General features: G+C 30.6%; 3 protein-coding genes across 5 annotated transcripts; 1 reads left to right on the top strand and 2 right to left on the bottom strand.

Moving 5' to 3' along the window:
* Positions 1-1,870: 1,870 nt before the first annotated feature.
* LOC125077885 (carboxypeptidase Q-like) lies at positions 1,871-6,983 on the top strand. Of its 2 annotated transcripts, none has more exons than XM_047689994.1 (3): positions 1,871-2,127; positions 5,552-5,681; positions 5,827-6,983. In XM_047689994.1, the coding sequence occupies exons 1-3, from the start codon at positions 1,928-1,930 to the stop codon at positions 6,916-6,918; spliced, it is 1,422 nt and encodes a 473-aa protein (XP_047545950.1). In that variant the 5' UTR covers positions 1,871-1,927; the 3' UTR covers positions 6,919-6,983. The 2 variants fall into 2 exon arrangements, with proteins under 2 accessions (XP_047545950.1, XP_047545951.1); XM_047689995.1 differs by lacking the exon at positions 1,871-2,127 and adding an exon at positions 5,044-5,258.
* A 6,536-nt stretch (positions 6,984-13,519) lies between these two features.
* Positions 13,520-16,571, bottom strand: LOC125077924 (dormancy-associated protein 2-like). Its single transcript, XM_047690037.1, has 6 exons — positions 16,461-16,571; positions 15,864-15,974; positions 15,391-15,522; positions 14,749-14,803; positions 14,633-14,712; positions 13,520-13,708 (listed from the first exon to the last, which is right to left on the bottom strand). Exons 1-6 carry the CDS (start codon positions 16,526-16,528, stop codon positions 13,594-13,596), a joined length of 561 nt encoding a protein of 186 aa, XP_047545993.1. The 5' UTR covers positions 16,529-16,571; the 3' UTR covers positions 13,520-13,593.
* Positions 16,572-18,817: 2,246 nt separating this feature from the next.
* LOC125077884 (ctenidin-1-like) lies at positions 18,818-20,735 on the bottom strand. Of its 2 annotated transcripts, XM_047689992.1 has the most exons (5): positions 20,625-20,735; positions 20,105-20,275; positions 19,906-19,968; positions 19,782-19,814; positions 18,818-19,052 (listed from the first exon to the last, which is right to left on the bottom strand). In XM_047689992.1, exons 1-5 carry the CDS (start codon positions 20,696-20,698, stop codon positions 18,902-18,904), a joined length of 492 nt encoding a protein of 163 aa, XP_047545948.1. In that variant the 5' UTR covers positions 20,699-20,735; the 3' UTR covers positions 18,818-18,901. The 2 variants fall into 2 exon arrangements, with proteins under 2 accessions (XP_047545948.1, XP_047545949.1); XM_047689993.1 differs by lacking the exon at positions 19,906-19,968.
* Between the last annotated feature and the right edge of the window lie 2,696 nt (positions 20,736-23,431).

Below are 23,431 nucleotides of genomic sequence, written 5' to 3' on the forward strand. Positions count from 1 at the left end.
TAAGGGTGGTATTCAACTTGTTATATATTCACGTGAAGACCTTAAAATCCACTTGAAGACCGGCTGTCATAAGTTTTGATTGCTGGTTCTTACATCATTTTTTTATTATTACAGTTATTACAGGAACTAAGTATATAAGTGTTCCTATAGACCCAATAAAATGAAAAATTATAATAAAATGATAAAAAATTACCAGTTTCAGATTTTTTCCTTTATATTGGCCTAATTATCTACCTGCATGCCAAATTTGAACTTTCTAGGTCACCTGGAAGTAGGATATAGTTTTGATCTATAGGTCAGTCAGTGATAAAAATGACGATTTTTAGACGTTAATATCTAAATAACCATTTGAGATGCGTTTATGAAATTTGGAACACATATGTATCTCGCGAGTCTCAATATATGAGCCAAATTTGACACATCTATGTCAAATAGTTTTTGAGATATGAGGAGGTCAAAAGTGGCTCCAAATGGTTCGTGTAATATTACACACGGTGCTACTAGCCAGTTCTGTTACTAGAACTTGGCTGACACGCTACCGCGTGTCTAGATGTATACTAACTTAAATAGCACCCAAACTACAAATATATGTATAAAAATTAGGGGAATATCACTCTTTTGTGATTTTGTTACAAAAACACAAGTGTGTGTTGGTGATTAATAAATATGTACATAGCGTAAATTATACAAAATAGATATCCGTTCATCCTTCATCCTCCTGCCCTTATCCCAATTTTACTTGGGGTCGGCGCAATATATCTTCGTCTTCCATACTACTCTGACGAAAGTCATCTCACAAGTAACATTCTTTCTAACCATATGGTCTTTCACACAATCCATCCATCGTTTCTTTGATCGTACCCTACCTCTATATCCATCCACATCCATGCTCAAGACCTTCCTCACAACATGGTCCTCATTCCTCCACATAACATGCCCATACCATGACAGCCGGTTTCCACATAGCTTCTCAATTACCGGCGCCACTTTCAAACTTTCTCTTATAAATAATTTATACTCATTCCTCACTCTACCCATTCGCGAAACACCACACAATCCTCTCAACATTTTCATCTCCGCTATAAGTAGTAGTCTTTCAGTCATCCCTTTTGTAGCCCAAAACTCTGATTCATATAGAAATATATAGGTTTAAAAATTTCAATGATCTAAATATTGTTTTAATTACAATACAGCAACACCGTAGAAATAATACAATATATCATCATAATAATAATTTGATAACATACATATTTACAAAATTTGTATTGTATATGATTTATTGCTAATCAACAGCGTTATAAAAATGTAATGTACAATTTGATTTATCTTAATTAATATAATATTGTTTAACAGAATAGAATGAAAATATAACACAACTTTAAAGTATACGACGTGTGTGTGTGTGTATTTTAAATGAAATGATTCGATAATTTAGACACAATTTAACTATACTACAAAGATGAAATCCGTTAAAAATAGATACGAACGAGGTTCTGAATTCAATTATATATTTTTTAATGCTTGTTACATCGTACCTCAGTAATTTATGAACCTGTTTTTTTTGAGTATGTATGTATATATTGTCATTTTATGAAGAAAAAAATTGAAGTGTTATATTTTTATTCTAATAGTTATTTGTGAAATAGAATAAGAAAAATATACGTATAGTAAAAATATTAAAGTTACACACTATCATTGTTGTTCGTCATATTTTCTTTAAAAGTTTATTAATTTATTCACTAAAACAATGATTAACTCTCTAAGTATTGTCAATAACTTTAATTATAATTTTCAATAACCACATCGTACGTGCGTTAAGATTTCACTCAGACGAGTCATCTAGTAGTAGGAAATAGTTGACAAGGAGTGTGATCATTTACCTTGCATTGGTCATTAAGTATGGACGTTTCAAGCGCCTAGATAAAACATGTTTGTTTTGATCAAAGTGAGTTTACTTTCGATAATACTGTCTCAAGTGCAATGTGCTCCTAAGAAGAAATCTTATTCGGAAATTAAACAATGCGATATCGGTCCATTGGCTGATGAAATAGCATCCTACGATACAGTGGTCAAGGATATAATAGACTACGCGGTTAGTGGCCCGTTCAAAAGGAAGACTTATAATGAGTGAGTAATACTTTTTGATATTAATATTAATCGTGTCTCGGTTGTAGGTAAGTTTGACATTGTGTTATCTTATGTGAAGTGTATATGTAAATAATCCGACCCTTAATAGGTGTCATTAACTCGACTAGAAAATAAATATTTATTTAAGTCCAAGAAACTGTTCAATTTCTTTCATATTTTATTAATGGGTGAGAAATGAGAATTGGCCTCCGCTGCCGGTGGACATGACCATATGCTTACATTATGAATGCGCTGCCAACCATAAGATTTAACTCGCTACATCCGTATACCAATAATAACGCTGGCTTATTCGCCGTATATGACAGAACACAACAATAGAAGGCATTAACTTTATAAAATAAGATCAAATTTTTTAGACAATGGTGTCTTTGAAATAAGTATAATAATAAATAATGTAAGTGGTTTCTACCCGTAAGATTAAGAATATCAAATAACCCTTTTTTGTTTACATTATTATGTTCTTATATTTTTATAAGTGTAGCGTAACTAATATGCCAATATCGCTTTATAAGAATAATCAAATAAATTTTTTTATAAGAATAATAAAAAATTATTGACACTTTCCGTCAAGAATTTCTCATGCCTCAGCAGTCAGCATGCCTCGTAGTCTCTGGTAAGTCTAACACTACTAAAAGTGTTGTTGTGTTTATGGTGTTGAATTATTTTTTATGCTTAAAGTTCATAGTCCAAATTTAGATCAAGCCAAGGTGGATAAATAGAATATGTGTTACAACACAAAACGAATTGTTTTTTACAATACATAAACAATAGATACTCGTGTACGCGACTCAAGATAATCAAGGTCAAATGTCATGCTCTAATAGCTAGTAATATTTTTATAAAGGTTATAAAGAACAAAACGCACTATAATTTTGATCTTAATATTTAATACAATAAACAATTTTTCAGAGACATAATTCTATGAGAACAGACCGCTTAGCTGTGTTGTGTTATGATTGATAACACAAGGTCAAATGTAGAATCGAGAACGAATTTAATATTTAAACAGTTCAAAATACTATACTTTTAACAAACTATATTTTTTTAATCGATACATTATATATTTTTAATATTTACGAACATGATTCATAAGTTAAATATGCATATAATAATTTGTGTTTATAATTCATCTTGTGCTCGACGGTGAAGATGAATATCGTGAGGAAACATGCACGTGTCCAATTTCAATAAAATTCTGCCATATGTGTATCCATCGATACGCATAGAAGCAGCGTGATGGACAAGCTACACATCTTCTCCTCAAAGGGAGCCCAGCAATGGGACATTGGCAAGCTGTTACTTATTACTTCATCAGTAAACATGAGTATGTTGTCTTATTCAAGCACAAACTCAGCAAATGAAAAGTCCATTGTGCTTGAACGGTTCTGAACCAGCGATCTTCTTTTAAGACCGACGACTTCTTTCCATACATAAAACATGTAACAAAAAAATATTTTTTTCAGATATTTTAGCTGTTTTCACTGTGCTACTTCTAATGTTCATAAATCATACTTTTATAAGCTAATTTTAAAAATTCACGGCTATAAAGTGATTCAGTATTAACAAGTGTGACAGTGATAAAATTTTAATAACAATATATTCAAACTTTATTATTACCCCGGTTTTTATTCAATATTCTATTATTTTTTACTAACATTTGACATGCAGATAAAGTGACTGTTATCTTAAAATCATTTATTTTGTTACATCGATACTTATTAGAAGATAAGATTGTAAAATCTGTATGTACACTTTTAAACATCGCCTGCTTAAAAAAAAAAATTAAATATGTAGGCTATTTTTATAGAGGTTTGCACGCTGTGATTACTCTTAATGTATGTCATGCGAAACAGCAATTCAGAAACCTTAACACATGAAAGCGAAGTACGCAGCTACTATAAATTATAACACTTATTTTTTTAAAAAAACTAACAAATCAAATAAAACAGAGAGGAAACCTCTGTTTGAAAAATGTTTGAGCTGCTGGGCACAACATCTATACATCAATCAATTTAGTTTTAGGGACGGAAACATAAAAATAACTTTATAACTAGAATTATGTCTATTTCGTATGCATTTGAAATTGAAGTCGGTTATTTATAAGATACAGAGAAAAAATTAATCACACATGTCAGTTAACAGCTGACATAGGTATAAACTATCTTATTCAATAAATAAATCAGCGTAAAAACTATCTTATTTAATGAGGAAATTGTTGTGAGATTTTTGAAGAATCGGTCGTGTACAATTTCGGTTTAAACAATATTATCATTCCACTTCAAAACACTGTTAAGTAGCAGTAAACCCAAGCTTAAAGAGTAGCAATTTGCAACTTTAGTGCAACCAAAGCTTGCCACCTTTAAAAAAAAATTACAAAGTGCAAACGGAAAGAGATTACTTTATCACCCTCCTAAGCTAAGCCGACATAGATGATGTAGTATACTAAAACTCCCACATAGCCTCTGCGATCCATGGCGAAAACTGGAACCGGGCTTTCGACTAGCAGAAACCCAAGTAATCGCTGCCTCCAGTGGCCCGGGTATATTTCTGAAAGTTACAAAAACGTAAAAAAAAAATGTTCTTCACCTAGTAATGGCTTTATTGTTTGAGAAACTTAGAAATTATATTATAGCTTTTAAAATGTTTATTTAAGAACACGTAAAACAATATATGTATATACATAGTATTGTTTTTTGTAACTTTAATCTTCTAAGAAAACGTGATAAGATAGAAAAACGATCTTTCCAAAGCCTAAATGTCTAGAAACATTAAGATTATATCGAATATATCTCAAGTAAATATGACGTTTTCGACAACTGACGATTTTTCTTATACTGATAAGATAGCCTCTCAACAAAAGGGTCTTTTCTTATCACAACATCGCATTTTTATCAAGGCACGGGCAGAAAAATGAGTTTCTCCGCCCGAATCTTTGTAACCCTTTTTATTATTTTTGCTAGTGAGGCTAAATTTTTACCAAAAAGTCGTAACGGCTGCCGAGCTTTGTTAGGAGATAATCTGATAAAAGAGATAGAGTCATATAAAAATGTAAAAAATGAGATCTTTAAATATGTTTTGGAAGGGGATTTCAAGCATAAAACTTATGATGAGTGAGTAAATACTTTTTTATTTGATTTTACCGGTCGCATACATATAGATTTCGATGGGACAATAGCCTCACCTAAAATAATTCTAATATTTAATAAAAATCTACGCTCTGAACATATCACATTTTGTTTTTAATTAATTATCCACCAAATATATTTCTAATGAAAAGGATCAAGGTTCAATATGCGGAAGAAAAGGATGTTCATAATATTTATTTCAATTTATATAATCTCTTTGTAGAAGAAACTTTTACTGAATAAATGAATACTTATAATTGATTTATTTGTATTTCCAGATTAGCAAAATTTGTTGACACCTTCGGTGCGCGGCCCTCTGGATCACAAGTTCTCGAAGATTCTATCGATCACATGATTCAGCTAACTCGAGAGGAGCAATTAAAAGACATCGTTACGGAAGAACTAGAGGTAATTAAGCGCAATAAGGAACACGTTTCCTCCATATTTATCATTTTATTCCATGCTTTTCTTGCACAAATGTGCCATATGAATCGAAATAACTAAATATTTTATTTATTAGTAGTATGTACTATAATGTTAAAAATATTTACAGGTACCCCATTGGATAAGAGGAACAGAAAAAGTAACTATGTTAGAGCCAAGAATTAAAGAGATCGATGTACTAGGTCTTGGACGCAGTGTTACTACACCACCAGAAGGTATTACAGCTGAGGTAGTGGTTGTGAAAAATTTTGAGGAACTATCTAATTTACCAAATAAGGATGTCGATGGTAAGATCGTTGTATATGATCCAATATTTACAACATATGGTGAAACTGTAGTTTATAGAAGTCAAGGAGCATCAAAAGCAGCTGCAAAAGGTGCTGTTGCTTCGCTAGTAAGATCCATTACTCCATTTTCTATCAACACGCCTCACACCGGTTCTCAAAGTTATGACGACAATATTAAAAAAATACCTGCCGGTGCAATATCACTCGAAGATGCGGATTTGTTGAGGAGATTTTATGACCGTGGAGAAAAAATTGTACTAAATATTACAATGTCATCGACATACGAAACGAAGACTTCAAGAAATACTATTATAGACCTAAAAGGTACTGATCATCCAGAAAAATTGGTAATAGTGTCCGGACATATAGATAGCTGGGATGTTGGTCAAGGTGCGATGGATGATGGTGGTGGTTTATTTGTAAGTTGGGCAGCACCAGTTATTCTAAAACGTTTGAATTTAAGACCTAAACGAACAATTCGATCAATTTTCTGGACCGCTGAAGAATTAGGTTTGATTGGTGCATATGCTTACGAAGAGAAACATAGAAATGAAAGTCATAATATCAATTTCATAATGGAGTCCGATGAAGGAACCTTTGCCCCGCTTGGTTTAGCAGTAGCTGGTACTCAAGAAGCTCGGTGTATTATAGCTGAAATCTTAAAACTATTCAAATCAATAAATGCCTCTACATTAGTTGAAGACGACAGTCCTGGTTCTGACATAAATGTAATTATCAAGAATGGAATTCCTGGCGCAAGTCTTCATAATGCAAATGAACGTTATTTTTGGTTTCATCACACTGAAGGAGATACGATGAATGTCGAAGATCCCGATGAACTAGATTTATGCGCTGCCTTTTGGACAGCTGTGGCTTACATCATAGCTGACATTTCCATTGATATTCCACGATAAACTATTAGATACATTCAATTGTAATACTGTTAAATACAAACAAAAATAAATTAATCACATATTCATTTGAGTTTTAAGCATTGATCAACATACATAATTTTTTTAACGTTACAATAAAAACGAAAAAGACACTAGCCTTCAACACTTTATTTTCACTCACAAATTTAAGTTTAAAAACATAATGGGGATATTCACCTGGTTATATATAATTTATCATTTCAGATGAGTTTTAGTATAAAATTTAATATAAATAACTTAGACCACAGTCAAATAAAATTCTGTTAAATCAAGTGATAAATTCATTGCTATAAATATTTTCCAGGCTCCACTTTGCTAAACTAACGCCATTATTTAGAAGGGATTAATATTAATATTACTTGTTCTGACTGGCAATTTCTAATATCTAATTAATCCTTTATTTAGAGTGTTATATTAATTATATAGCAGCTTACATGTAACAATACATCTGGTCCTAATTAGTAGATTTTAAGTTCTAAGATAATATCTTCCAAAAATATCAGAAACTATTTTATAGGGCATCACGTTAACCAAATACACGCAATTAAGTTCAAACGTTTTCAGCTGTTTCAATATTAGAAACTAGTGACGCATTGATTTATTATGTTTTAGAAGAGTGAGCGAGCTAGTTTAATAATATATTTGTTTTTATTGTATTTCAAATATAAAGCAAATGAGCTAAAGTGTACACCATCGCCCATCCGTATTGGCACTATGATAAATATTAATCATCCCTTACATCACAACCTCGGGTACTGAAATATGTGTGTGTGTGTTTTTTTTTTTATTTAGTTACAAGTTTTTTTTTATTAGTACAAAGGCTCACTTATCATACAAAACGGAATATAACAATAATAATGACTGCTTTTTAACGGTGGAAAATGTGGGTGGTACCTACTTATGCGGGCTTCAACAAAGTCCTACTACCAAGCAAAAAATACTATGGTTATTAGATTTTCTTTTAAAGTAATTTAATGCGGCCTTTCTCAGTTTTCAATAAAATCGTAACCATCTCTTGTTTACGCAATCCAACCAATAGATATAAATATATATATTACTTAGAGTTATATTGCTTCTTAGAATATGATTTTGAAGTAAATTCGAATTTGTTGAATTCAATACAAAATTTTCCAGTTAATACGATTGTCGTAATTTCCTTCGAAAAACCATTCGTTATAGTACACAGTGGTTCTAACTTTTTAAATATAGTTGCATTGAAATGTAAATAACATGACATTTTGTTCTTTTCCGCTTTTGTTTTAATAATTCCTCGTGAATAGCCGCTGTTTTGTGTTTCTATTGTATGTATATTTTTCTTTTTAATGGTAATATAATGATAAAAATACAGGAATCAGTTTTTAATTAAAGACGTAAAAACACTGAAAAATAAGTCTGTATCTTACAAGGCAGCTAGACATATATACTTCATTGTAGATTCTAATTAAAATTCAAGCAAAGAAAACACGTAAGAGGTTGTAACATAGTTATGCTCCGAAATGAGGGCCTTTTGTCCGCATTTTCGCAAAGCTGCCAGCGCAAGATAAGAAGTTGAGTCGTTAGCTTTCATTGATATAGCCAGCTCTCGGTGTTACCTTATAGAACGTATAATATATAAAATATATTTCTTAGCTATTATGCAAATAGAAAACCCCTTATTACTTTCCAAGCACATCATTAATTTATCTAGGTAATGCGAGTGTTATATGTCGTTAGTATAGTCTCGTTGTCTTTTAAGGGTTCGAATACGGCTCGATGCAAAAAAATATTGACTTTTTATTTTATAAATATTATTATTAAAAAATTTAAATTAGTGCCCCAAGGGAAAATTAGTTGTATTTAAATTCACGTGTTTCCGAGACACGTACATCTGTAAGTTGTGTTGGGCCGTCCCATAGGATTATGTGAAGAAGGGAGTAGAGAGCGGTGGTGTTTACGCACACACCTTTACACGTAAGGATACCTTAATGGAGTAAATTTCAAGGAAAAAATACTCTCAAAATATTCTTTGAAGTTTGTGAAACGCTAAACAAAAATAAAATATTAAAGTTAATCGTACGAATCATTGAAAAATATTTTAAAATAGCTTGTTTATTTTCTTAGATGGTCAACATCGTTACTTTAAACAGCTGGAAGGTATAACTTAAGTAGTGCTTAAAATTAAGTCATACTTTTAGACGTCCGTAATTTATCAGTAAATTTCATAATAGCACTAATGGGTGTCCCACGAAACTTCACGTTTCTTTTAAAGGTTTTTTTAGCAATTTTAAACCTATGATTGAACGAATGATTATTTTGATTTAATTTAATTGTGAACAACTCACTTCAATGCAAGTTACTCAAATACTAACATAGAGTACTCAAATAGATACAATAAATAGTGTGAAATAGTATACATTAGTTCAGTTAGAATTGGAGTTTGTCGAAAACAATTTACTTTAATTTTGTTTAAGTTTTTAATTTTTTTTTACAGCCGTAGTATACTGCTCCCTAACCGGCCAGTAACTTTTATCAGCTCTCTAAAATTAATTATTTGTTAAATCGTAATAATTTAGTAAATTGCAATCAAGAATCCTCTTTAATTTTCTGCACATCTACGGCTGGAGCACTTTAAAATGAGACCATAACTGTTTTTTTTATTTATCGTGCCATAATCACTGAGACAAAAATCAACTTACGCTATTAATATATAAGATTCGCGGCGTGTTAGCTTATTAGAGAGAGAGGGCAATTACTATAATAAAGAGCTATTTGTGAATAAAATCACATTTATTAAAAATAACACAGGTATAATATATAACAATCATTTTGGAGAATTAACATTCAAAACTACCCCTAACTACAAGTTTCCATGACGATCGGTTGAGTAGTTAGACGAGAAAGCGTAAGAAACAAATAAACTTTTTCTTTTTCATAATTTTAGTTAAGATTTCATTTGTAACAAAACAAACAAAATTGAATTAAAATCCAAGCGTTACATTAATTCCATTATCTCTATTATAGCACATTATATTGTTGTATTCAATGGAATATGACAATTCTTTATAATAAATTATTATAAATCAAATTTACAGTTTCACTGAATTTTCATGATCGCTATTATCGTTTATCTCGAGGTCGGCGGTGAATGGTAAGATTGTGAGGAAGCCTGCATGTGTCTGGTGACAATCTGCCACAGTGTACCAATTTGCATTGTAATTGCAGGCACAAGGGATATGAAACATCAAATCGTATCTTAACTTCCAAGGTTGGTGGCGCGTTGGCGATGTTACTGATTGACCGAAGGTTACTGCGCTCTATGGACGTACCATATTTAAATATTAGAATGACTGTTCTATCATAGATGCACTTTATTCTGTTTATATGACGAAAACCGGAATATTTTAAATTCCAAATGCCTGCGAGACAATCAAAGCTACTAAATTAGTTCAACTCGCAACCAATTACTTGGTTTTCCTCATGGGTTCAGATTTTTTGGTTTGTCTTTCCCTGTTTTGATACATACCTGCGTATAACTATTTTACTTATATTACTATACCTATATATAACTCCTATTTACGTGTATGTATGTGTATTGTGTCTATTTTTTTTTATATGTTATTTTCTCTATTTTTATTGTTTGCCTCGTATATTCTCTAAACAAGTTAGGGGTAACCCATAAGTGGGACATTTATTAATTTTCACAATTCAAAATACACCAATATTTACCATCTAAATAATAATTAATAATAAATCTTATAAATGAGAAAAAGAAAATGGTCCAGAAAGATCCTTGTGAGTGTGAGCATCCTTTAATATTACCCGTAAGCCCTTTTCACTTGTGATTTAATATTTTTATTTATATGTCATTAATAATAATCCAATAGCGGATTACTACCAGAGGAAAATACTACTACATAAATGTATTTATTTTGAAAAAAAATGTATAACATTATTGAATTTATTTATCAACTTTGCTTAACCGCATTGTTCAAATTAATATTTAAATACTTGCTGTAATTATATAGCGACATAATTAATACATTCATCGGAGAGTAACGTTGTTCAAATCAAATCAGAAATCTTTATTTAGATATACACATTTTACAGATCATAGAAATAATTGTTGATACTCATTTGCTTAAAATTAAAAAAAAAATGTTGAAGTCAGTTTTGTTCATTATTTGTATCGTCGCTCTCTGTGCGGTCACTGAGACAAGACCAGAACCACGGTAAGAAAATCATACTCTACTCTTATGTAGTTTTTTACCTATATTTAATTTTATATAACCTAAGCAGTACCAGTATGATTAATACATTAATTGACCTTTATTTAAATAATACATGTTTTCATAAGTAACTCGTATTAGTTTATTATAGTAACAAACTTTAACCATTTACATGTATCCAAAATTTTTAGAGGAACGTCGTGACGATGAACTAGTATTGTTATGTAATATTTATTAAATACTATTACATACAAAAATATCCTGACGTAAAAAAAATACTGTGTAATCTTACACGGGTAACTGCTATAAAAGCTAGACTTCAGTTGAATATGCAACAAAAAAATGTTAGAATCGTGTCGAAACTGTCCACTTGTGTGTGCTATAAACCCAAATGTATATCATAAAATCCCTATTCGTTTTATTACATAAATTTGAATTGCAGCCTCGTTGGTTTAGTGGTAAGCTTATATAGAAGCGGATCCAAAATCCAAATTTTGGACCAAGCGCCGGACCAGTAAACAATTTCATTTCTTTTTCTGTCAAAATCTCCTGTGTCTTCACAAGTAAACGGTCGTATTCGATCCGATCTAATTATGAGAGAAATATATTTTGTAATTACTTGTTGATAGGGTTTTGTACAATATCGTCTTGTTAAGGGCCATCTCATCAAAGATGCTACCCCAAACATAATTGAAGAGTGAGTACGTTGTAATTACAGGCAACAGGGAAATAAAATAAAATACAACACATAAAAGGCTGGCGATGTAAATAATGGTATATATTATAGAGTCAAAATCTATGGGCAGAAACGACCACTTATCATCAGATGGCTCATTTGATCCGCCACAGTCAAGATCAGCCTGTTCGAAATCAGTTAGGACAATATCACCTAACTACATAACTAGGCTTTATAAATATATAATTTTTCAGAGTCTACGGTGACTACGGCTTCGGTGACTACAACGACTTAATTTTTCTACCCAAGGTATGCCGAGGATGCGAAATTAATAGCATCGGTAACGGAAGAAAAAATACAAACATTGTTCATATTAATAAACCACATCGACCTAAATGAAAATAATCAATATTTTTATCAAGAAGCAAGAAAGGAAAGAAAGGACTACAGAAACAAAATAATTAATTATAAATTAAATTATATTTATTTTAATCATAAATATCCGTAACTATATAATTTTCCTTTGACTAGCAACGAAATTAATCGTATCACTGATTCATTGTTTTCTAATTTAGACGACACAAATTAAATATCCGTAAATGTTTGAACTACTAAAACAATATATTAAAATAATAAATTATTGTTGTTTTTGTATTTTCGGTAAAATACATTAAATATTGGAATCAACGTCATCGATGTCTACACTTTTAATGCATATTGTTCGTCGATAAATGACGAACGATTTTTTAAATATTTGGATATGGTCCAATTTAACTTTGGTTTAAGATTAAATAAAATAATATCAATAGTTTTAATATATTATATTTATTTATTTACAATGCAGAATATTATATAGATTGCGTGCATGACTTAAAATGCGAATTTAAATTAATATTTATATAAAATGTAGTAAATTTTATATATCTCATAACGAGTTCTTTCATTTGCCATACGTAAGACCAAATTGAGTTCATTTTTAGTGTCTATATTGTTCCCTAAAATGCATGCATGATTGCAGACTTTATTCAATTTTTAAAAATGAATCAGTGTTCCAATTTCAATTTGTGCAGGCATAAAGCAATAGCAAATCTTTAATGGCAGATATTTTCTAAACGAAACAACAAGCAATAAAAAAGTGGCAGTAACGCTTCCATTTTTATTATTGAAATATTAAGTTAAATATGTAAATTAATTAAACTTAGGTTTGTTATTCTACAATGTAAAAAAGTTTGTAAAATAAATATTTCTAACACGTTTATATTAGCTCCACCTGTACATGTCGAAGACTGTCAAAGCTGAGAACGCGAAAAAGATTTTTTAATTGGTCAATATTTGGTACGCACTCTAGTAAAGTAGTATGACGTTAGGTCACCACACACCACACACACCATGTTAGTAAAGCTTGTTCGTTTGTTTTAGTTATTGAGTGCGACACTCTCTTGATATTTAAATAATCTAAGGTACTTCTTATCTATGTAGCATAATCTTTCAACGTTACTTTCACCATATTCGAAACGTCAGATGGACTTGAAAATTGGCAAAACTCATCTAATCTAATATATGTTGGTTAAAAAGAAAATAATTCATAGCAGAAGGTATGTATTTCTAATTTTTTTTAAATATTTGCCAAACCGAAATTCTAATTTTTGATTCTGTTAAAGATCCAAAGGTACAGTCAGTATGACTGAACGGGAAGTATCGATAATGATTTATAGAGCTTTAATTTTCTTAATAACAATGGTATACTGTATACAAGAATATTTTTTCATTACACACTCATTCTTTATTTAAATATATATTAACTGTGTTACGATTCTCGCGCCCATTTCCTATGTTGTATATTTGACTACTCTTCTCGCCATTGCCACTGTCGCTTTTACCACCAGAATTTCTACAAATAAAAAAAAAAAAACGAACATTAATTTTGTATTCAGTAACCCCGTTTTCCGAGGACAGCGGTGACGTCAATTAATTGTCGAAATATGGCCGTGTTGAAGGCCGTCACTCGGAAACCAGAGTTGTTATAATATCAAATGATGTTACCGTCATTTTCATCTGTCTCGTTACTTCCGTCATAATTATAGCGTGACTTTGACAATACAAGACACCATTATCTAATATAAAGGTAAAGGTGGACAAAATTTAATTTAACAATTAATTAAGCTATGAAAACCAATTAATAAAAAAGTATAAATTCCTATATTTTGTGACTATTAAAAACATTGACTTACTACTGTCTATATACATATATAGACGCGCTATCCAGTACTGGGATTTTGCGTACTAAGTTACGGTAAATTAACCACAACTCATTTAATCTCATTACTCATTTAGTAGTTTTTGAGAGCAGCAATTTATTTGTATAATTATTGTCTAATCTACTGAACAAAATTACAATTATGACCATTATTTAAAATAATCTCACTATAATACTCTCAGAGACAAACAGAAAAAGATAAACACTATTGTGCCACATCTGCGCGATCGTCTTGGCAACTTACCCTTCCGCTTTCCTTATCCGTCACTGTGACACAATTTTTATTTTGAACAGCTTGTCTAGTACTATACATATAAGTCAATGATAAAAATAAACACTAATCATTTTTATTTCATAAATGATATACGTAATGGGTACGTTCAAACAGAATATCACCGCAGGTTTCAAATCAAATTAGTAACGATATTCACAAACTATATTTTTTACGTGTATATATGTTGTTCGTGGAAGTTAATAGAGATAGAACTGCCAACTCAATAACGGTAATTCATAGGAAAATCAAATTCACAATCTATCAATACTCGAGAATATTCATACCCATTTTCCTCAGAATGTTGTGATCCACCACCTTGTTGAAAACCACCACCGTGTTGAAAACCACCACCGCGATAGTGGCCACCACCATATTGAAATCCATCACGGCGATATTGACTCCCACCATATTGGAAACCACCTCCATGACGATAGTTACCGCCGTGTTGAAAACCTCTATTTCGAAAGAACATTTTACATTACATTAACAGCCTGTAAATTTCCCACTGCTGGGCTAAGGCCTCCTCTCCCTTTGAGGAGAAGGTTTGGAGCCTATTCCACCACGCTGCTCCATTGCGGATTGGTGGAATACACATGTGGCAGAATTTCGTTGAAATTAGTCACATGCAGGTTTCCTCACGATGTTTTCCTTCACCACCGAGCACGAGATAAATTATAAACACAAATTAAGCACATGAATATTCAGTGGTGCTTGCCTGGGTTTGAACCCGAAATCATCGATTAAGATGCACGCGTTCTAACCACTGGGCCATCTCGGCTCCTTCGAAAGAACAATATATTAAAATATATATATATGTATATATTATTTATGCTATTTTTTTTTATATCAATGTTCAATTCTTTTGACATTTTGAGAACTTACATAATATAATATCTAACAATGTATGTAACTACTAAAAATAGGTTAATGACTTGCACATCAGTACGATTCGTAACACAATCGTACCATAACGATAAACATGGGAAAATGCTAACATACATTATGAAAATATCAAATCTTAATATTGAATGTGTTTCCATACCTGCCATCCCAAACACCACTGTTTTTTTGATAAACACTATTTACAACTCCTTGACCGAGTACTAAAGCAGCACCTAGCATATCAACACCAGCGCCACCAGCGTCACCTTGTAAATAATTACCGAGCATTTGACTGTGTAAAGAAAAATATAGATTTATGAATGTGACATATATTATTAAATTACTCCTAATATATAAAAAAATATACTTTAGATCATTCATTCATTCTGGTTCGAAAGAAGTAGCTTTCACTGTATTATGCATTAAATAGTAGACGCAATGAAATGTATTACCAAATTATTATTTTTTTTAATAAAAACCTTGACCAAAATAAAGTTCAAATAAAACCGTATATAAAAGAAAGATTACACAGAGAAAGAGAGGAAATGGCCACCTTACGTAACGATTCCTGCCAGTTCAATCTACTGTAAGTCACGTAAAGAACTTTGTTCTAAAAAGTTGAATAAGTTTCACCTTCCTCCACCAAAGCCGTTGTGATAGAAGGTGCCATAGGAGTCATAGTTGCTACTATATCCGCTGCCATACCCGCCAAAATAACCCCCACCTCCCTGGATACACGTGTAGCTAAAAAATTAAGAAAAAATAATCAACATTTAAATATTTATAATAAAATTATAAAATACGCCAGCTAGACTTTGTCAGAAAAATATAAAACGGTAAATACACACAATATAGTGTATTTTTATACGCAAACAAAAACTTAGATCTTGGTCTGAAAGACAGAGGGTGCTGCTGCCGGTTTGTGGGTATTCACAAAGACTTTTCAAACGCTCTCAAGATTATTTTCATAAAAACTATATTAAACAATCCCTCGCGACTAATTGCTGACTGGCCAAGGAATGCGTGTTTTGTAAAACAGTTGTCGTATAAAACACGACGATAAGATCAAAAACATGTTTGTGGGACAATCTTCCAAAATTACGCCCGACAAACTGAGTAAATAGTTGATATGTAATTATATCTTCACTATTAAATATTAGTTATCGATATTCAAAAGAAATACCTAAGTGAAAAATTTCAACACATGCGAATAGTGAATTTTATCCTTACCAAGGTTTTGTTTCTATTTTGACAAACAAAACAAGGAAACAAAACGAAAGAAACAGTGACTTGATCATATTAAATATATTAAACACGTCAAAGCTAACTGTCCAATTGCTTATTACTAAAAATTAAAACGTTTATGTGATTGTTCGGGTTAAAGATCACACGATATAAAGAGTAATATCTATATTACTCACTGTGTTAAGAAGAAAAATATTTTGAATATTTCTTGCATTGAAGACAAAATAAAAAAAAAAAAAAAACAAAGGAACATTAAACTTATGAATTGTCAAATAGTCGAAAAGGAAGCTTGAACACCATTTTTGTCACGTGAGATGATGGCAATGATTCTTTAACATGCATTGACTTTACTTGGAAATGAGTGAATTGAGGAAAAAACTAAATAATAATATCCCACTGAGTTTCTTTTGCCGGTTCTTCTCAGGTCCGAGGTGTTAAATTTCGAACCGGTGGTAGATTTTTGACTATCAATAAGCAAGTGTTAACACTTCTATATTGAATAAAGATTTTTGACTTTGACTTTAAAGTCAAGATAGCGGTAAAATTATAAAATGTTAAAGGTACTTTAATATTTTATAGTATTAAAATACTTCAAAAAATATTTTAAGCAATCTCAACTACGAATTAAGTTTCAAAATACTGATTACATTAGAATGACATTACAAAGATGCTATAATGAAATAAAACTTCAGTCAACATTATAAATGGCGAATACGAGTCGGTTCAGTTAATCTATAATTAAACGACGAATTTCTCACATTGCGTTGCCAGCAAGTTAAGAAGCGAAGGAATCGGAACAATTAAACATATAAACTGCCACTAAAATTATATCAGAAACCGATTATGAATCTACTAAGATACGTAGTATTTTTAGCTCTCGTTTCAAAATAAATAATGCGATTCAATTAGGAGCTCAAAACAAAATTACGCAAAATATATCATTGTGTTCATTCAATTAAAATGTATTGTTTATTTTTTATTATATTTTTTTTTTCTATAAATAATGATTCAGATCAACTTTAAAGATGGCCGACTTAAACATTTTCACTTACGACAGGCGAACGTTGATATTTTTACATTAGTTAGTATTATAACTATAAAACCGGTATTGATAGCCAGTTCCTTAATTTGCCAGTAGATGGATCTCGTTTTAACTTCTAAAAATTATTTTAGTACCAAATTAATTATTACAAATTTGTAAAAAAAAACCAACGTAAATAATTGGCGAATAACTATTATGTAATTTGAATAACGATAGTTGTAGCTTATAAGTGGCTGTATGGACGACATCACAGTCCAATAAATAAACAGAATAAGTAAATCTGACTGTGTTTTTCGCGCGTTGATAATTCGAGATATTCATATCAGCGATATCTTCATTTGAATTCTTCATCCGTAAGTATTTCGAAAGAATTTCATCTATTCTTTCTTTGACTTTCCGATATGAAAAAAATAAATTCAAGTTCTTACATTTAAATCAGACTGAATAAATGGAAGGCTCGTATTCAATATGCTTACTTCAATTGATGCGACTTTTATATTGACGTAGTATTTCGTTTTTATTTACAATTCACTGAAAAGTTTTTTTATAAATAAAACGCAATTACCGCTTTTTTTATGCTTGACATTCACACACACACACATGCATGCAGACTTGGTTGCTGCCGACTGAAATACAATATCACGGCACCATTGAAACCAGCTTCGGTTACGATACGTCTGCAGTTAACACGACAACAGTAGATCGTAAAGTAAACTTGCTTCACCATAGAAAAGTGTATAATACACTTATAATACAGGGCCTTAAACCTTCTTATTATTTCGTATTATTTAAATCTTTTAACACTCAGACTAATTGATTAAATTTATTTATAGTAAATTACTTACGAATACAAAATAGTGTCTAATTTATACAGAATAGTTTTTCCTTTACGGTTAAATAAAATTAAACCATCTTCTATATTGTAGAGAATAGTGGTAGAGTAATGTTTAGTTATATAATAGACGAAGAAATATCAATCAATCATCCAATTCATCTTGTCCTTTATTTATTATTATAATTGTTACATATGACAAAAAAAAAAAATTGTCAAACAATCCTCTATTCATCTTACACCGGTGATCCTCAGATCAGGGCTTTTTTCTAGACCGAAGGTAGCTTTAAATTTAACAGTCGATAAGTAAGTGTATATGTTAATGAATGATTTTCCATCTAAAACAAAATGAAGCCTACTTTGTATATCAATTTAAATGTTGTGCAATATGCTGAGTTCCGATAGAGTAATGTATTATTAATATTTGTATTCACAATCATTATTTTGAATATATTGAAACGAGCGTAATATTTATTTATATTTTATTTATTAAATGGAGCGTGAATGATAGTCGCAGGTTACATTATGATTAAATTAATGAATCTAAAATATTCAATGTCTATGTAAGTGAAATGAGTTCTTGTTGTTCCGACCGTTCCCTATATTGTTGATCCCGCATCCCCTACAAACACGGGGTTGGAAAGTGTAGTCACTATACTCATCTTCCTCAACTTCTTCATATTCGTCGTCATATTCTTGTCGCCTGAAAAACAATTATGAATAAATAATAACATCATAATAAAAAGAAGGATTGTTTATAGTGTAGCAACACTTTTAGACGATGTGTTTCTATTATACTCTCGAAGAAACGAATACGATAATGGATATAAAAAAAACAGTTTGCGTTCTAACGTCTTTAAATAATTCGCAATTTTTGATATAATAATAATTATATAATTTACTGGCGCGAAAAGTAAATATTACAAAAGGAGGAATTATTGTCAAACTTATATCTATAAGACTCTATGTATATACAGCTTGGCACTTTATAAAGACTGAAACGTCCTTTATGAGTTATTTACATAAACCGTGTTTGGTATGTTTATATATATGTTTGGTATCAACTCCAAAAAAAACAGACATTTTTGTTCTTTGACCTTAAGACGTCATACACATATCAGTAAATATATTTCATGAGCCAAATAGAGAATCCAACGAAGAAACTTGACTACATATATTCTAAAACTCAAAATGTGTCCCATTCATCAAAATAAATGAAATTTAAATTTTTATTGAATTTACGTTTGGATCGGCTCAAACAACATGCGTTAAATTTATTTCTAAAATAAATCCATTTCCGATCGCTGCTTAAAATACGTATGAAGATATTAATAATTTCTTTCAAATGATATAATTCCTACATATTAGATTTAAGTATAGTACATTATTAATAAAATATATTATTAAAATTATAACACATTTTAACATTTACCTTCCTCCGCGACCTTGTTGTCCTCCACCAAAGCTGAGAGAAATAAAAAAAAAAAAAACAAAATATATTAAAAATGAAATATTTTATGAATTTCATGAAAGGTACTTGTATTAGTTATTTTTACCCTCCAAACCAAGCATTGATGTCAAAATTTGGTTTTCCGCCGCCAAATGTCATTTCACCGCCACTAAAAAAATATATAAAATTAAAATTATAATTATTTTGGATTTTTTGTATTTATGTATATCAACTATCAAATATTGGTCTTTTATTGTCATTGAAAAAAATATATTAAAAAAATATCATTGGCATAAATAATTTACCCTTGACCACCAAATCTACCTCCTACAAATCCACCGTCTATGGATGGGGGACCAAATCCACCGTTGCCGCCACCAAAACCGGCCCTGCCTCCACCATATCCACCTATGCCACTACCATACCCATTGCTGTCGCCACCATATGCGTTATCACCACAACCATAATTACCGCACCTGTTTATGACAAAGCATCATTATTCAATGTGTCCGCGAAGATGTGTTATTATATAGCTCTAATATTTAGTAAAAAAAAAAAAAAAATTTGTTACATCAAGCTTAAGCAATTTAATTAAAAAAAAAAAAGAAATATTATTATCATTACTGAACATAATGGTCTAACTTTAAAATACATATTAAAATTCAAAATAATGACTGTACATATAAAGACCGCGAAAACAACTACATTAAAAGTATAACACCTCGCCTTTTTGTCTCTACTGGTAAATGAGGCTGGTACATATTTTGCCCAGAAGAAAAAATCAATCAAAATATTATTTTTAAAATTAAATAAAATTACACTTACCAGGGCTTTGCGTCGATTACAACAAATGTAACGACAATGCTGAGTGATACGATTACTCGTAAAATATTCTGCATAATGATCGCTGTATATCCTCTTACCGAGCCAAGCGGGTACTAGTATTATTATGTAGTTCAAGTTGTTTTATATAATCGAACGACCAGGACTAAAGGTCAAGAAGGTATAAACAACTTACTTACAAGTTATATCCAAACAAAATACTGACACGTGAATATGAAAAATAAACCTTATACAAAAGTTTGCGTACACACATTAGGTGAAAAATATAATTCCAGAATAAGTCGATTATGTAAATGCCAATCAAATATGGAGGAAATATAAAGGTGCCTGTACGTGGTGTACGTGGTATGGATGACAAGTATATAAAGGTATTGATGCACATGAAATAGCTTCATTTGGGATACCTTTATTGATTTTGTCTGAAATACTTTAATTGTTATATATATGTTAATCTATAAAACATTCTTCTCTTCTCCAAAGAAACTTTAAAAAATTAGAATCGATTTTTTATAAAAAATAGACAATAAACAACGATGTTAATTTTTCTTTTTCATTTTTTTTTTCATTTAAATCCTTAAACGCTCTATGAGCAATGCAATGTTTAACAATGAATGGCGATAAGCTGAGCAGACACAGACACAAACCTTCCTTTTTATTGTTCAACCGTATTTAATTAAAATTAAAATCAATTGATATGAGGACAAAAAACAAAATAAATATATAATATTTATTTTAATGAGAAGTTGCTACTGGTTCGGAATGATGATTCTAATGAGAACTTAAAAAAAAATACGCACATGTAATATCATATACAATTACTAGCGACCCGCCCTTTAATAAATTGCACTCGTAGGAAGCCGGGGCGGGTCGCTAGCCATAAATGAATAATATTGTTATGGTGAAAAATAGATAAAAATTAATTTAACTTTGTATAATTTTATTTTGCACGTAATTTCATATTACATTGGGATCAGAGTAATGTATGTGATTTTGTCCAATATATTTATTATTTATTATTAGAGGTTTGTGGCATTACGAATAAGGATTGAGAAACAAAGCATTACTTCATTGTTATTAATTATATGACTTTTACGTACATTGAGTTGAAGATCAGACAATAAATATAGAATTATCTTATACCAGATTTATTGACGTTCAATGAACTTCATACGATTATTATATTAGTATTCATCGTAGGGGTAAAAATATTTCAACCTAAAAGCTATAATTTTCACGAATACTATCTTAAGAGATACGACATCAGATCGGCCTCGAGTATAACGCAATGTTTACGTGGTTTTTTTTATATTATAAGTATTTATCCTACCGTTAAACATTAATTAACAATTAATGAACAAAGTTATCTTTTTCAGGATACGTAATAAAAGTTCGAGTTCTACGAGACAATTTTTTAAGACCTTTTATTTTTAAGTATAAACAAACTTAAATTTTTGACAGCAAAAACACTAATTATGACGATGTAAACAATGTTAATCCATAATTTGCTGGTTCTCAATTGCGTTATAACAATAAATAATTTAGTTTTAAGAGTTGAAAAACAAAATGCTCAGTGTTGCCTTATATTACGTAAGAGAACATAATTAACATTTTCATTTTTGTACTATAATTCCTTACCTCAGTATAACTGAACGAACTAACATTGATCCTTTACAATTTAAACCATTTCTTTCGAATACTTCACAAGTTGTTACAAAGAACGCTTGTAACAACGTATCAGTACTGGGAATGTTTTTTTTTTTTTTTTTAATACCAAAAGTAAATAGTATTCTGCAAAAAAAAATATAAATTTTCAATTTTTTTTTTCATACCGGAAAAATACAGCACACGATTGCCCACTCAAATTGATGATACATTTATTCATATAGATTCAGCGTCGCTTGTCAATATTTGAGACCTCAAGTATTGGTTTCAGTTCGGTTACGTTTGTTGCAAATTTGTTCAGTATTTTGTTCAGAAACTGAGCTAACAGTCGGGACATTCCAATTGCGATAATTTCTGCTGACTGTTTGTGAGTAATAATGCAGAATATATTTAACAATAAATATTGAACTACAAATAAAAATATGCGTGTACTGGTAGCCAAGTGCAAGTACACGCACAGCCAAACGTCATAATATTTAATATGATAATATGGCACCCATAGTAGTAAACTAGTTTGACGTTTGGCGAGTGACAAGCGTAGCTGTCACGCATACCAAAATAATGAAGTTGAGTCGTTTGCTTTAGTTTATCAAAAGTCAGATGAAGCACTCGGAAATTTATAGTGAAGCAATAATCAAAAATCGAAAACGACTACATACATCAGTTTGTTTATATAGAGTCGTACGATACAAATATATAAGTAAAGCGTATATAACACACAGAATCGTTTAAGCTTTATTATATGAATTAGATAAGACATAAATAAATTCCTGACGAACAATGTACTAATGTTTAAAAATATATATAATTGCTACTTGATAAAGAAACAGTATCAATAATACGATGCTTTGGTTTTCTCGGGGTTTTTCATATAGTTACGACGCGTTATTTAACCTCATAAATAGCGAGGTTTCGTTATCTCAAACATAAATTTATTTTACGTTTAAAATAAGTTAAGTGATAGTTTATTTTATATAGAGATTGAAAATAACAGTTTTAATTATATCTACACAGGCTTGCACAAAACCCGACCATCAAATAAAATATTACCTCATGGAATAAGACTCGTGCGTGGAAATACAGCAATTTTTTAAACATATTCGTTTCTAACATTGTGTTTATGCTCA

This window comes from Vanessa atalanta, chromosome 4 (assembly GCF_905147765.1).
Source record: "Vanessa atalanta chromosome 4, ilVanAtal1.2, whole genome shotgun sequence".
NCBI classification, from domain to species: domain Eukaryota; kingdom Metazoa; phylum Arthropoda; class Insecta; order Lepidoptera; family Nymphalidae; genus Vanessa; species Vanessa atalanta.

Coding starts and splice junctions, on each gene's coding strand:
- LOC125077885 (XM_047689994.1), top strand. CDS start 1,928: ATGTTTGTTTTGATCAAAGTGAGTTTACTTTCGATAATACTGTCTCAA. Junction 2,128..5,551: donor AAAAGGAAGACTTATAATGA/GTGAGTAATACT, acceptor TTGTATTTCCAG/ATTAGCAAAATTTGTTGACA. Junction 5,682..5,826: donor TCGTTACGGAAGAACTAGAG/GTAATTAAGCGC, acceptor AAATATTTACAG/GTACCCCATTGGATAAGAGG.
- LOC125077884 (XM_047689992.1), bottom strand. CDS start 20,698: ATGCAGAATATTTTACGAGTAATCGTATCACTCAGCATTGTCGTTACA. Junction 19,815..19,905: donor ATCAATGCTTGGTTTGGAGG/GTAAAAATAACT, acceptor TATTTCTCTCAG/CTTTGGTGGAGGACAACAAG. Junction 19,053..19,781: donor CAACAAGGTCGCGGAGGAAG/GTAAATGTTAAA, acceptor ATTGTTTTTCAG/GCGACAAGAATATGACGACG.
- LOC125077924 (XM_047690037.1), bottom strand. CDS start 16,528: ATGATCAAGTCACTGTTTCTTTCGTTTTGTTTCCTTGTTTTGTTTGTC. Junction 15,523..15,863: donor AACGGCTTTGGTGGAGGAAG/GTGAAACTTATT, acceptor TTCTTTACACAG/TCAAATGCTCGGTAATTATT. Junction 14,804..15,390: donor AGTGGTGTTTGGGATGGCAG/GTATGGAAACAC, acceptor CTTTCGAAATAG/AGGTTTTCAACACGGCGGTA.